The 15,676-nt window shown below is 36.9% G+C and overlaps 1 protein-coding gene across 1 annotated transcript in view; it reads right to left on the reverse strand.

Moving 5' to 3' along the window:
* Window positions 1–493: 493 nt before the first annotated feature.
* Window positions 494–15,676, reverse strand: part of GPATCH2 (G-patch domain containing 2) — a 126,237-nt gene continuing 111,054 nt past the window's right edge. Inside the window, exon 10 of the mRNA XM_040611892.1 lies at window positions 494–4,245. Coding sequence (XP_040467826.1) covers window positions 4,076–4,245 — 170 coding nt within the window. The 3' untranslated portion in view covers window positions 494–4,075. The remainder of the gene's footprint in view (window positions 4,246–15,676) is intronic.

The raw sequence follows: 15,676 nt of genomic DNA on the forward strand, positions 1-15,676 counted from the left end.
TTAGAGTATGAGGGAAGGGATCCTCATTTATGATATGCCTTTACTGCCCTGGGAGCATGGGGACAGGGAAAGTAAACCAAAGGCTGTGTGAGAGTTCTCTTTGGAGGAACAGTTTTGGAGAACTGCTTGAAGAGAAAGCACAAAGTCCTGTCACAGTTATCAAAGTGTACACATACTTAAAGAGTGAAGGGAACTTGTATTTAAACGCCTCAGAAGAATACGATAATACAAGTACTGCAAACATCTTAAATGAGGCATTTCCTGACATCGTGGTGTAACCTTTTCAGATGGATAATAATAACCTAGAAAAGTACTAATAAAAAGGTACATATAAGGTAGTATAGTAGCTTTAGCATAATATGCATCTGCTCAGTACAAGATATTAGCAACCTTAATTATATTTTCAGAAACAGCAAGTTTTTTACTCCCCTGTGCAGTAGCGATATTATCGATCAGGGCACTTTAAAGAAAAGAACATACAAACCCCATGAAGAACAGTCTATTTATTTTATTTCGTCTTGCATTTGTGCTGTTAAAGCAAAGCGTTCTACACATATTATTTAGCTATTTACTGCCGTTCTACACCCATCATTGACCTAATTGCAGAAAGACAAATGCAGGGACAAACTTGTTAAAATGAGCATATTGATAACGCTTCTCTGACTTTGACAAATATTTATTTAAAAATAAGATACTGCTCATGGGTTTCTTTTATTAACAGTTAATGGCTCAATTCACAGAACTTTGAGACACCATGGAACATGTAGCAAAACGCAATGCTGATAATACATAATGTCTCCTCACCAAACATTCTGCAGAGGAAGAATATTATGGTAACAGCTGAGCTACTGGTTAATAAAACACCTAGATGGAAAGAATCTGACAAGTGATTGATGGTAACTTTTAGATACAAGATGATCCCATATTTATTTATATAGGCAAAAAAACCTTCAGTGTCACAGCTATTAAGAATTATTATCTGAAAAACTTGCATATGTATTTTAAAATAACATGTGCCAGCTTTACAGTAGGTATCATAGTATGATTGTAAGTTAGGTATGAGGAGGACCTGAAGAAAAAATCCCAATAAATCCAAGTACTTTGCCCTGTTTCAAAGGCAACTAACATTGCAACAGCTCAAAAAAGAAAAAAATACAATTAATTCTTGTTTTGTTTCTTAACACTAGTTTTAACTGTGCAAAAATCACACTACTGGAGTATCTTTTAAAACCACTCCTACGACATGTGGAAAAACAGAAATAAAATGATACTGTGAGTCAGAATGGGAATTCTACAGCAACAAAAAACCCCTCTTTAAACTCTAAAGTATTTTAATAAATCAATTTGTTCTACAGCTTCTAACAGGTAACACTGACTGTCAGCTGCGGCATCTATGAGAATACCTGCTGGAAAACAGACAAACTATATCTATCACTATATCAAAATCAATTTGACTATTCTTAATGTCTAATAGTTTCTCACTAATGGATTATTTTAAAACAAAAAGTTGTAAGATTTCCAATCAGACTAAGTAGTTCTTCCACTATGGCTGTTTACTAGGCTGGCTGCTTCACTGTATCTGTCTGTATGCATGGATGAATGAAGAGTTGAATGGGCTAAAGAGTTTTTCTCTCAACATGTATCCATTATTTCCCTCTCACCTTTTTAAAACAGAAAACATTTTCAAGTACTTTTGGAGCTGCAGACTGATTTCTTCAGAATCTACTGCTACGGTAAATTGCACAGAAATACTTCAAACAAGTGCTATATGTGCTGTACTTAGAATTTCCAGCCCAAGATATGTAGGGGTTGTAACCAAAGCAAAACAATGGATTTTAATAGGGAAAGAACATTCCTTTACATATTTGCAAACAAAGCTAGAACAACCAGAACTTAAAGATTCACTTTCACAATTTACATTTTAAAAATTATTTGAAGGAATTTTTGATTGTGGTGTACAACACAAAGAGCTCTTTAGAATTCCCTTGCTCTTAATAGCACACTGCATCGCAAGAACCGAAGCATGCCAGGTAAATTCATTATTGTAAATAACGCTTATACAAGTGGGCACCTCTGCTAGCTGCAGAATTTCAGGCTCTCAGCCCTTTGCAATTATGTGGCCCTGAAATCCTTTGGATATGGAATGTTTTTAACTCAGTTTAGTTGTGCAAGAGATAATTGAAGTGGGAAACACTATGCTATGCCCCAGAACCTTTCAATAAAAAGCGCATGTGTTGATTAAAATCCCAAGTCTGTTTAAAATGTCTTGCTGTTTCAAAAAGCAAAACCACACAATCATATCAAGTATTTAAACAGCAATAAATAGTTCTCCTGAAACTCAGAGAACGTGCATTCAGCTATCATTAAAAACAGTATCAAGTACCAACATTTTACTCGGCACTACGTGTACGGTGAAACCATGTTCCCAAACCAACAGTACTCACAGTGGAAAGCACAAACATTTCTTTTAAGCAAACTCAATGCTATAATGCTGCTACTTCTTTTCCTACTATTAATTTTTCTGGAAAAACAGGTGAAGTTGAGAGAAAAAGTAATAAAAGCACTTAAAATTCATCACTGTATTTCACAGTCACATCAAGGAAGCTGTGCTCTTTTTGTTCTAAGGAAATATCTTTGCAAGCATCTGGAAGTAAGTATTTTTCTCTGCAGTTTGGGAGCAGAGGAAGAGAAAGATCCTCCTCTCGAAGAAAAAAGAAAGACTGGAGAATCAAATCCTGTTACCTCTGCAGTGAGGGTAAATATTGCCGGCTACTCCAGGGGTGGGAGGGGAGGGAGGCAGGATTTTCTCCTTAGTCCACCTGAACAACAGTTTCCTTCAGCCCTATCATTTAATTTTAAAGTGGAATTTGTTTTATACTGCAGACCAATAAGTACCCTAGGAGCTTGATTGGTTGGTGCTTAATGAAATTGCTTCTGCTGACATTAGATACATTAGGATACTGATTAAAACACTTAATGATCCCTCTTGATTTTAAATTGCTAGCTTAGATTTGTGAGATGCCATCAAAGTACCTTTTTCCTTCCTTTCCTTCACCCTAACCCTGCTCCTCCTTGCCCTTTTTCTGTCCATGATCCTTAAGGGTTGTGGCTCACTGGCACCAGCATGATCACAAACCCAATGGCAACATGATGTTGAACACTGCATTGTTTAAAACATGCCAAACCCCAGAATATAAACACTGAAAAGGCAGTCGTCTTTAAAATACAATTTTCCTGGTTCAAAGCTCAAACTGTTCTTAAAAGTAGAAACACTGAGGATTATTAATATGAAGGGAAAGCCAAGTCAGAATAATCTTTAACTTTTTAAAATATTTGATGAAAAAAGATCATCCCGTAACTGTGAAAACAAGTATAAAAGCTTTACTTTTGAGCTTGAATGTAGAAGACAGTGATACATTGCCAGATAAACATGTTGGGATGGCATCCTACCAAAAGAAAGCCATTTTTCATGCTCTTATACAAAAGTGCACACCATACCACCTTCCAGTGGGAAATGTGTACACCTTATGGGCAAAATGTCATCTTGTTAACAATCAAATATTGTTAATCGCTAGAAACACCAGGTTTGGAAACTTTGCCTGAAAAGGGGAAAAACACAACAGCTGTAGAAAGTTCCATTTTCCTTGACAAATTCTTATCAAGACTCTCGAGATGAAATCATACTTACAAAAAAAAAAAATAAAATTGCTTATATACTAAAACCTGCTGGGTTAGAAGCTTTCATGAAAAAAGGTGAATATACTGAATTTTATGCTTAATACAAACTTTAAGACCAGAGAAAATAAAAAAGTAGAAGTTTTTGTACATTTTAGCACCATTATAAAGTCAGACTCGAATGCCAGTTGTGTCACTGTGGCTGTACCTTGCAGCTGGTGTAGCTAATGTGAAGCACATCGACTTCCATCATCTCGGAGAGAGGAATAACTGGATTTGCCGATCACAACAAATAATATGTTTGCCATTTTTCCTTTTTTTTTTTTTTTTTTTTTTTTTTTTCTCCTTTCAAAATTAATTCTAGGCTTTATTTTTATTGGGCAGCCAGAGTGCATTTCTGTCAGCTAAATCCAAGTCCAAGTCCTTTTGGTCTCTGGACAGCTCGTATCGGCTCTGCCATCCCTTTGCCGTCTGGTCCAAGGCCCGTGCCAGGGGTCCAGCCCATACTCTGAAGCATTCTGTTTCCAATGTTGTTTTCTGGGATTGGTTGGGTGTTTTCACCTACAAACCCTGAGATTAAAGAAACACACAGCATTAATCAGCGCTGCCCGCCATGTGGAGAAGAGCAGGATAATCTCCCTTAAAGCCTTAAACCTTCTTATTCTCCTAATTCACCTAACAGGTTGCTAGAACGGGCTGTTTTTGCACATGTTGACCTTATATGCATGACTGCATATGAATCTAAATAATACAGTCTTAACCTCTGCTTTATTTTTGATGTTTTTAAAGACTCATTCAGTTTTTAAGTATGAAATACTGTCACAAATCTTTTATATACCAATATAGTGGATTCTACATTTCCATCAAAGAACACACATCACCTGCACAAGTCCACCAATACAAGGCAAGATTACCTGAATTTCTTGTCCTATACAGTCACATCATATTAACATGACCATTTCTCCATTCTTAGCAATACTTACCAATGCTTAAGATCTCATTCAATAAAACACAATTTTCTGATTAAACAGTTATAGCTGTTACAGAAATAGTACAGACAAGTGGTCTAGTATTCCAAATTCAGCTATATCTTTACTCAGTTTCTCTTTTACTGATCATGTAAGAGAGAGTTGATATATCCAAGTCTACTTTCGGTATTTTCAATACCATTAAGTGTTGTTTATACACTTTTCTCTCTGTACTGTCAGGATGTCTGAGAAAAGCTGCACACATACTGCAGAAAAGATCATCAAGATTGCAAGTGTTAATGTAACAGATGCATTTTTTCATTAACAGATTATTTTTTTTTCCATGAATGTGTCATAAAAAAAGAAAGTGAAGTCAAGTAACAAAGCTGTTCCCCCCACCATCCACCAAACTCCTCAAGATAGAATTTGGAGGTGAAGCACGGATAAGCCTTCCCATACATAACCGTCCTGCATAAAGGGGTATAAATGATATTTATTTAAACAATCTGCATTGAAACTTATCAAGTTATATCATACAAAATTTTAAAAAGCTGAAGTTTTTGAACTAACACAAGCAGTTGCATGTAGGCAGCTGGATTTTGTTTTCAGCTTTGTTCAGCATCTCCCTCCCCCGCTGACAAAAGAACAAAAAAAGAACCCCAACATGTGCCCAGCTTCAAATATTCTCTGTTTAACCCTGTACCTGTTTATTCTGGACTGCTACTTTTTGAAAAATACTGCAGGAGGAGACTGTATTTTTGGAGAGTACAATGTCTTCAATCAAGAGTTTACCATTGATGAGCAGCTGGCTCATGATTATATTACCTTACTAAAGAAGAACACAATAAAAGTTGAACATGCACTTCTGAAAAGCTTCAATTATCACACACATACAAAAAAAGCAAAGCCCCACAGTGGAAACTGCATACACATAAGTTCAAAACGAGAGGTGCACATTAAAAAACTCATGATAGTGATGATGAATTTATAGTACTCCAGCATTATCCACCACAGACCTGTTCATATTCAGTAAAACGCTGGCTACATAAAAGGTAGACAGCTTTCTAGTATCTCAGCTCCTCAGACAAAGAAAAAGGGAAATGCATTGAGAGAAGGCATCCTTTAATACTGGTTTGAAGCTATGCTTAATGCTAGGCTTAAAATAAAGGCTTTTAAGTCAGCAGCCTCCAGTCCCCAAGAGGGTTCCTCTTGAACTGACCAGCACAAAATTCAATGTCCAAGACTTCTTTTCTTTTCAGGCCCCCACAGGCAGAGGCAATTTTCATACAGATGAGTCCCTGACACTGCCTGGCATACACAACACAGGCTTTGCACATACACAACACAGGCTTTGCAACCTTCTTAGTTATACTTTCTAGCTCAAAAAAAAAAAAAAAAAAAAAAAAAGGAAAAGAAAAAAGGCTACTGTTCAACAAAAGTTCTGGTAAACCTCACAGGTAAAATCCTGGAATTGTGTTTTGGTCCACTTTTCACAACAAGTGATGGTAAGAAATGAAGCATCATTTCAATGAATGCCTGTGGAATAATTAAGGGGGAAACTTAGAAGAAAGATCCAACATCTCCACCAAGCAGGAAAGAGCAAGACTAAGAGTATATTTGTGACATCTAGATATCTAAAATATTAAAGTATTCATAATGCTGCTTAGGCAAAGGCAGCAATGCTGCTGGAATGGTATGCAAGGCATAGCCTGAGACAACGTAAACAGCTTTTTCGTTAGTGTATTTGGGGGAAAAACCCCCAGAGCTTTTCTTCTAATACATGTACCATTCTATATGAATTTCAATTCTCAAAAACAGCCAGAGCAACCTCACAAAAAGAGATACGTGAAAGAACAATTTGTACCCTGATGTGGTTTTTAGTACATTGATGTTTCTATTTTTGATACTTTCTGAAGTAGCTTGATGGTGGATTTTTTTTTTCTGTGACTGACAGGATAATTGGAGTATTTTGTTTTTAAAGACATATAAGTACTTCTAGAATGTATACTGTAACTATTTTTCCCTCCACTAACACCTTGTGTTAGAAGACAAACCTCTCCTGAACAGTTTGTTTTATTCTCAGATGTCACCAGATTAAAAAAAAAAACAACTACAAGAAACCACCACAATCTTGACTTCACAACCCACTTTTGGGCAATCAAACAACATATGCTGTCCAAAGGATGATGTGTTTGGAGGCTTTTTATTGCAGCAAGAATAAGGCAAAAGCAAAACCTGACCCAACTTGCCTATGTTACTAATCGACTAATTACTGAATTAAATGTGAATATGGATAGCTTTTAATTCTGAAAAATATTTAATATATGCAGGCCACTCTTTTGCAGTACAGTCGGTTTTTATATGAATGCTATCTATATCTGTCTTTAATATTTCTGCAGTTTTCACTCATTGCTTGAAAAAATTATCTGTAATGCAACATATTTTACTTGACTCAGAAGAATACGGATAGTGGCATTGCCATCTTCCTCCACTCCACAACCCATCAGCATTTGGGGAAAGAAAAAAATTTGCATTGCTGATTGACTGCATGACGGGAGAGACCTCTTAAAAATCATGCTACACTGTGTGCTATTCCCCCGACCCCCGTTCTTGTGCTTTGGGCTTTTATTTTCTAATTAAAAGCAGTAATTGTCCTTGCAATATTCATCTTCAAGTTCAGTTTGTAATTCATGCCTACGGCACACTTCTTGGAGTAGCCAGTAGGGCCTGTTAGGCAGCACGGTCCAAGCACGCTGGCCTTGGAAACAGCTGCGCTACCTGTGGGACGTGTTCAGCCTCGACCCACCCAGGAGCAAGAGCAAAATCAACTCAACTGCGCCGTCCCACAAAAAACAAATACGGAAAATTGGGCTAAGAAAAACAGTGGAGATGCATTTTTCTAAGTTTATTGCCATATGAAGCTTTGCGGGGTTCCAGGAGTTACGAGGAAGTCTCTGTACTAATAATTAGTAGGAATCGCCTGTGCAGAGCCTTTTTACTCTATAGACTGAAAATGTTTTTAGCAACTGTTAACAGCTTGTTTCTTGATCTACCAGATGAGTAGTCCTGCAGCAGAAGTGGCTGCCGTTACACAAGCGAGGAGCAAACACCGAGGAACAGTAACTTGCTTGAACAGACAGCACTGTAAAATACCCTCACTTATGTTCCTTCCCTTTGCCATACTGCCAGCTGAAATAATAAAGGCCAATCCTCAAATATTTGTGTATATGAATAAACACACTACAAGGTGTACACGTATTATGCATATGACCTTACATACATGGAACATGGAACCTATGAGCAGAAAGAGGCAAAACTGGGAAGGGGAAAACAAAACCTCATCACATTAGTTTAATTTTGGTATGATATTTATGATGGCATTAAAGGCAGGTTTCAATGAAAAATAAAGGTAAGTAATTTTTTCTTAACAGCTGTTGAGACAGGTATGTCCTGGTTAAAGAGTACACTAGTATTCAGTGCCATACCCTTGATTTTACAGTGATTGCCATGAATTAATTTAATTCCATCTGTAAGCTAAAATCAGATCAGAGGTCTAATGCTGCTGCAGGCTCCACATCTGTTTAATCATTTTTGGATACAACAGCTTGCAAAAGTTCAGGTTTTAAATTCGCTTCGTATTTAAGAAACAATGTTACACCACTGCACATCATCTTCAGCAAGAAACAAATGAGCCTCTGCACAGTTTTGATCTGACAGATCCATTTTGTTTGCAAAATGCTTCTAAAGATTAAAAGCTCATCATTTAAGTTATCATTTATTACAGAATAATAAAGGAACTGTGACCCCACAAACCATACTGTGACAATATTTATTTGTATGGTCCAATTGCTGGATGAGAACAACATCAAGCATGTTTGGTTTATATTGGGGTGAATAAAATCAGAATACAGCCAGGTTCAATCTCTTCAATAACACTTGTTTAAGAAAATGTTGGTTTTGTTTGGGTTTTTTTTTTTTTTTTTCCTTCCCCCCAGCTGTAAGAAACAAATGAAGCCATATTGAAGTAATTTCATCTCTGGCCACTGAACTATTTTTGATGTTAAGAAAACGGGTTTTTAAACAGTTCTGAAGAAAATGACACTGTACATAAATATAGCCTTGGCCTTTCATCTTTCTTTTATATGATTAAGACTTGTGAGCAGAACAGCAATGCCTTTGCAGACCATACCACAACTATTATTTCCTCTTCTATCGCTCCCAGCAGCCTTAAATCCTTTAAATCCTTTCCTAGAAGGATCTCTCTTTGCTTGGGTAATTTTTGCAATACATGGCCTGCTAACCCTTACCCCCTACCCTGGATCTCACTTATGTCTATCACAGCAGAGTCAGTCTTTCTACTTCAAATCTTCCAAGGAGCATTGTGGATGGTAATTCACTTGCGTAATTGGCTCAAGAGATGAAAATCTTGTATCTGCCTCTCTTAGCCACTAATCTATCCAGCTGACTGCAAGCCTAATTGGCAGCTTGTTTAGTAATTTGGCTCCTAAAGTGTTGTATTGATGTTGGATAAACAGCCAATGGAAGGAGAAACGATACATGCTGCTTTACTTTAAAAGCCAGTGCACTTTCCCCCTCATTTTCTGAAAGCATTTAATATTCCATCTATTCTTTTTCTTTTCTGACTCCTCACTAGGCAGATGAGCTTGGAACAGTAGGGACTGATCCTGATACATAAGACAATTTTACAAGGAATGTAATTAGAATAACACACTGCTGTAGCATATCTTTTTATGCCAGCTCTAAGTAGCAAAATGGGAATCAGACTGCCTAGATGCTTACATTAAAACTGTTTTGGATAATTGCGTGCTCAACATTGTGAGCATAGCCAACAGCCATATTGTGATTTTTAAAATCAGTACCTGCAGTTGTTTTCAAAATTCAGTATGCTGTGGCTGTGTATCTAAAAAAAAAAAAAAGTTACAAAAATCCTACATTACTTAGCTAAATATTTGAAATTGCATTTTTACACCAGACTTTCATATATATTCCTCACACCAAGCTATTTAAGATTGTGTCTAAAGAATAACCTTAGAATGATTATAGTTCAAATGAGCCTGCTTGCATTGTATTTTACCCTAGCTAGCAGAGAGAGAGAAATAGAGAGGACAGAGCTACGGCTTCAGCAGGCGTTGGAAATCTCAGTGTTTACCCACACCCACTATTAAAGCAATAGTGGCGGAATGGCAGCATGGGCAAATGCATTCTTTCTTGCAGCTCAGACCCTAGATTTAAATCTGTTTTCAACTGTCCTGAATACATAAACATAAATCCATGAACTGATGAAAATTGAGACACCGAACTTTAGGGTCAGCTGGTCACCCAGCATCACTTGAACACGGATCTGCAGGTGCTCTGCTCCTGCCATGCTTTACCGCACTACACTGTGTGTAAAGTGTAACTTCACGCCCGTTCAGTCTTTGCTACTATTAAAATTGGTTGGGAAGAGTTGGAATTACTAGATTCCCATTTATCCCTCTGTAAGGGGAATCTCTTGAATACCCAAGACTGTCTTTTCACTGGGCTCCAGAGGAGGTCAGTTTTACGCCTGCCACCGGATGGCATTTAGGAAGAAGCACTCTCACAGGGGACCATTCCAAAGTTCTCCTCAAACCCCTGGAAACCCGGCAAATTGCTCCCTTCTGATAAGCATTCCCTGACTTTTACAAAAAGGCTTGTAACCTTATACTGAAAGCCACAGGGAAAGGATTTAAATCACAGTAATACTCTCAAAACGGACAGCACAGTTGTTAATTTCAGCAGAAAGATTGAGGATTAAACTGATACTAGGCCCAGGCACACCATGGTAGCTCTGTCTGACCCTAACTCAAGTTGGGATGGATTGCCAGGACACTGGAGATGTGCCTATTGCCTATTCTCTGCCTGTACGGTTGGAGTATTCCCTTCTGTCAAATTATCTTAATTTAAAGATGAAGACTAACTCATTAAAACTAGGCAAATATATCTGCATATTTTTTACTATGGGCTAAATAACCATTTGCCTATTTATTTATGCAAACAATGCCCACTGTGATCCCTCTGTTAGTAATGAAGGCATCAGAACACAAATCTTACTTACCACATTAGCACTGGCAGTGTCAATCTATAGGCTGAAAGGTAAACTTCTTTTACAATCAATAAATCCAAATTTCCTCTGACTGTAGAGGAAATCAAAAGCAAAAATTTTCTTTATGAAATCCACAGTATAACAGGTATCTACAACAGCTTTTATCAGAAACCTTTCTACTGATTGCGAAGCTTTTATAGAAAGACAGAAAACAGAAATCCAAACTTGCCTGTACTGAAAACCTGGTCAATTAATTTTATATTCTCACGTCATGAAAATATTTTCTCACATCTTAAACAGTTAGTTTTACTCCTCTGAAGTGGTAAAAAAACCTTGTGCATAAAGCTATCAGGTTTATGCATAGGTGGCCTTTCTTATTCAAAAATAAATTACACGCTATCAAACCTTTAAGAAAAGTGACTTTTGCATAATCTATAGCAGGGCCTATTTGCAGCAGCGCTTCCTATACCCTCAGGAGAAAGTAAAACTAGCCACCATCCACTGAGAGGTTGTTACGGAGAGCTGGGAATAGAAGTTAGATTGACTGGGGAAAAACTAGACATATTTCCTCCTTGCACATTTTAATTCCCAAACTTTCTCTGGTTAACAAACGTCCTTTGGTATTACCAATCTAAACCACACTGACAGAAATATCAGGTACTGCTTTTACTGGTTGAGTTCTAGGAAAACTGCACAATGCACATCAGCCCTTCTGAAAAAGGTGACGCTTCTAACAAACTGCATCCAAAATGAAGGCAGCTCCTCTCTGTGGGGAACCACTTCATTATGGCATCTGGTAGAGAATGAGCAGAATTTCCAGAGCACATAACTGATCTGGAGGATGAGTCTCCCTGCTGACACCTCTCAGTTTCATTCAAAACCATTCCTCAAGTATGCAACCATCTAATGAGACATACCTTTGGAACTGGAAAAAAAATGCCTGGTTTAGCTTCTTTTGAGCAACAATTTCGTATATATTAAGGATGCTCTCAGTGGTGATATTCTCTGTTAAGCTGGTTTATAATTCTTGACAGCAAAGTCCAAAAAAATTAATAGAATCACAGAACGTCTCAAGCTGGAAGGGAACCATGAAGATCAAGTCCAGCTCCCAATGGAGGCAATGTGAATGCTTTCCACAACCAGGAACAGCTACCTTAGGAAACACTCCTACAGTAACTTGAGGAATTATTTTTGAACCTTCTGTATTTCAGAAGACAACAGCATTTAGAAAAGACTAGCAGAGTCATCTATCAACCTCAAGGCTGACTTTATATTGGCTATGTGTACAGCCTGAAGAATACTGTCTTCTCTCTAGATCACAAGAAATCCATCAGCAAATTCTCAGTATAAGCTTGGCTCTTGTCGTATTGTGGATCTTTTCTTCTGAAGTTTGTTACTGAACTCTCTTCATTACTCTGGAATTTACATGCAAGGGGTCCCACCTGAACCAATGACCTCAAGCTCAACATGGAAGGCCTTTTGCTCTGAAGGGACAGCAGCTTCCAACGCTGGATGGCACCCTGTGATCTTTCCATTGTTGAACTGTTTTAGTGAGACAATATGGTTGGAAAAACAAAGAAACAGAAAGGGGTCCCTAGAATTTAATCTGCTGCAGAAACCAATGAAAGAAAAAAGTATCCATAGGCTGGATGATCAAGCAGATATACTGCGTGCGCCAGAAAGGACTTTGGTAGACTAAGGATAACAAGTGGTGCAACGCAACGAGGGAGAGCATTCACAACACATGCCAGTGTCAGACTGTCCTGTGACAAGGGATTTCTGTCTATGGAGTTGTAACATTTAGTAGATAGAAAAGCAGGGAACCCAGCCAAAAAGAAAACAGGCATATAACAGTTCGTCTAGAGTTTTGGAAATTTACTGCCAGTTCACCCAAGTACACAAAAGTCTACCCTTTCACTGCAACTGTCTAAGTTGACCTTCACCACAAACTTAGCCTCAGCCACCTCTGTTATCACAGTGTAATCACAATCTTTTTCAAATCATCATTTTGGTACTGCAGATATTCAGGTCTGATTTTTAATCACTGACATATTAAGCATCAGCAAAATAGTTTGCTTAGCTGTTCTGCTGGCAATTTTTAAAAAGGAATGAAAACATGTACCCTTTTGATTACCTTGTTAAAGTGAGTCATGATGGCATTATAGCAGTGCTCAGTATTTCTGCTGTAATTAAGAATCTGTCATATTTTTCATTAAAACACATTCTTTAAAATGAGACTTTTAACTTGGTCATTTCAATCAGTACCAGCCTGAAGTGTAGCATGCAACATGCCAACTAGATAAAGAAAATGACATCTGAAATTTGCTTTTGCAAAATAGAAGTATTAAAGTCCCCATAACATGCACAGTAAATTTATACATTTTATATGCACATTCTCTTTTGTATTTTAAGTACACCATAGCTTTCTCTTTTTGAAGTTACTTTTTGCAGGTTTTCCATGCTGCTCCAAACTGTAAATCATGCTATGTAAGCAACAGAGCAAAGATTGTTTCCAAATAGAAAGAAATACCCATTTACAAGGCACACAAGTAAAACTTAAATTTTTTTGTTCTGAATCAAACTCCCTATGTTCTGAAAATTAAGCTATTAACATCCCACAGATGTGAATCAGAATTTCATGGTTTTTCTCCCAACATTTAAGATTTAGAGGTTTTTTATTAAAAAAGAAATCTAAAAGATCTTGGGGATTTAAAAGGAGCTGATTGAGAAAAAAAGCTTGTACAGAAGAAGATGGAGAGTCAATAGGAAAGGAACTGGGTTAAACATATTCGGTGTATGAACATGGCTTCTAAAATTCTGTAGCATCTGCTGGTTTGATACAAGACGTAAACTAGGTAATCTGACTGAAATTACTGTAAATATTCCCAATGTGTCTGTTTCAAATAGTAGTAATACTTTGCAGAGAATGACCTTTCTCTTGCATGCAAATTTTGTTGTTTTTTGTTATTATTTTCATTAATGCTGGACCCAGTTTTTCTAGGGCTAGTTCTGTGAGAATGAATTAGTTTGTCTAAGAGGTTTTTATACAAACTTGAGGGCACTGTATTGCTGCTATGAAATATGTCAGGGTGTCACGTGAAATAGCTCTACCACTCAGGTAGTCAAAGAGGGCATAAAGTCATTGAGAATGACCTGGTCCCAAATCTGACTAGAATCACTGAAATAATACTGGTTTCATGGAAAGAAGCTGTGCAAAATGTAGGTATTTATAATGTATGGCACCTAATTCTTCAAAGAAATCACAGTAAGGAAAGAATTTTTACTAGTATCTTTTTTTAGTCAATAAACTAATTAACTATCCAGGTTCACAACACACAGATGGAGCTATATCAAGCATCCATAAACCAGAAAATTTATCTTAGTAGAAAAGGCAGAATAGGACACTCCTGCCTCAGTACTGTCAGCTCCTAACAATCTATACCTATATTATCTCCCATTTTCTTCACTGCTTTTCAACACAGCTTTTCTTCACCTTTACAAATGACATTTCTGAAACTATAAAATGCTCTGTGCTGCTCAAACTTTCTTGCTTCAATAGTTCCTCATCGCTGTACAAGTAAATCTACATCCTTTGTTACTAATATACACAAACCTATTGGTATGTGACTTTGACTCCAGGCTGAGAACAGACTATAAATTTAGAAATCAATATCTAACTCTATCAATATTCATTTTACTTTTTCAATACAAAATACAAAGGTGAAAGAGCAGTAAATAAGCTGGAGTACTGAAATAAATTGGGTGTTCTTGTCACAATTAATAAATGTTTAACCAATAACACTGCTTGCTACAGAAGTCTGCGGCTTTGTAAGGTGTCTGAAAGTAGCAGGTGCTACCCTTGTGAGACTCAAAACCAGAGAACACGTTTCGATACCTCATTAGGATCACCAGTCCTTCTCTTCAGTACTACTGAAGCTAAACGTATAAATGACCATTGCTCAACACTGTGCATAGTGCTACAGGAATTTAATATAATGTATTTCTTTCACATTTCTGAACGATGCAATTTATTCAAAAAATGCAGACGGGTTTTTTTTTTTTTTTTTCCAATGGATTGGCTCATAGTTGGTAAAACTTTGCTTATTTGCAACACATACAGCTCAAGAAAATGTTCGCAATTAATGACTCATTTAGAGACAGCCTTTCAGATTTCACTATGATGTTAAGTATCGATTACTAACAATGCCTTTTTCATTTCCAACTTCTGTTCCTGTAAATACGCAACTTTTGCCTTTTTTTTATTTCAAGAAAAAAGTTTACAAATTCTTCTATATAAAATCTAGTTCTTCTGTTCCTATACCTTAGCTAATACTGAAAGAATAATCAAATGGTGATCTTTCTTTTTAATGCAAATTTCCAAATGTATTTCCCTTCTAAAAGGAAACCTGTCATAAAATGTTATGAAATACTGACAAAGACAAACAAGAAATGCAATGGATAAACAGCAGTTCAGCTGTAGGAGGGTTAGCTTTTGTGAAAACTTACAATTTATAATATGTTATACATTACCTACACATATCTGTAAGTTTACTCAGAAGTTTACCAAAGTTTCCATTTGCATAAAAATTTACAATGATGAAACGTAGAAAAAACCTTTTATAAGACCACATAAATAATTCTCAGTCCTCCTGCCCAGATCAAAATTGAAAATATTACCTTGAACTTGAAACCCCCCCCACACTAGTTAAAAAGGCACGTCACATAACAGCGTTAGCCACTGTTATTCTCTGTTGCTCTCCGCATAAAGGCAAACTTTGGGGGCAAAACAATCTCTAAATCTGTGAATATATAGATACGTAACTTTGAATGACCACATAATGTATTTGCCTTAGTATCAAAATATTGGCTTTGCAAAGTTACGCAGAGGAGCCAGCTTATAAAATAAAATGCTGAACGCTGAAAGCCCAAGGTAAAATGAATAATAAAA

The sequence above is a fragment of the Falco naumanni genome, chromosome 12 (assembly GCF_017639655.2).
Source record: "Falco naumanni isolate bFalNau1 chromosome 12, bFalNau1.pat, whole genome shotgun sequence".
Taxonomy (NCBI): Eukaryota; Metazoa; Chordata; class Aves; order Falconiformes; family Falconidae; genus Falco; species Falco naumanni.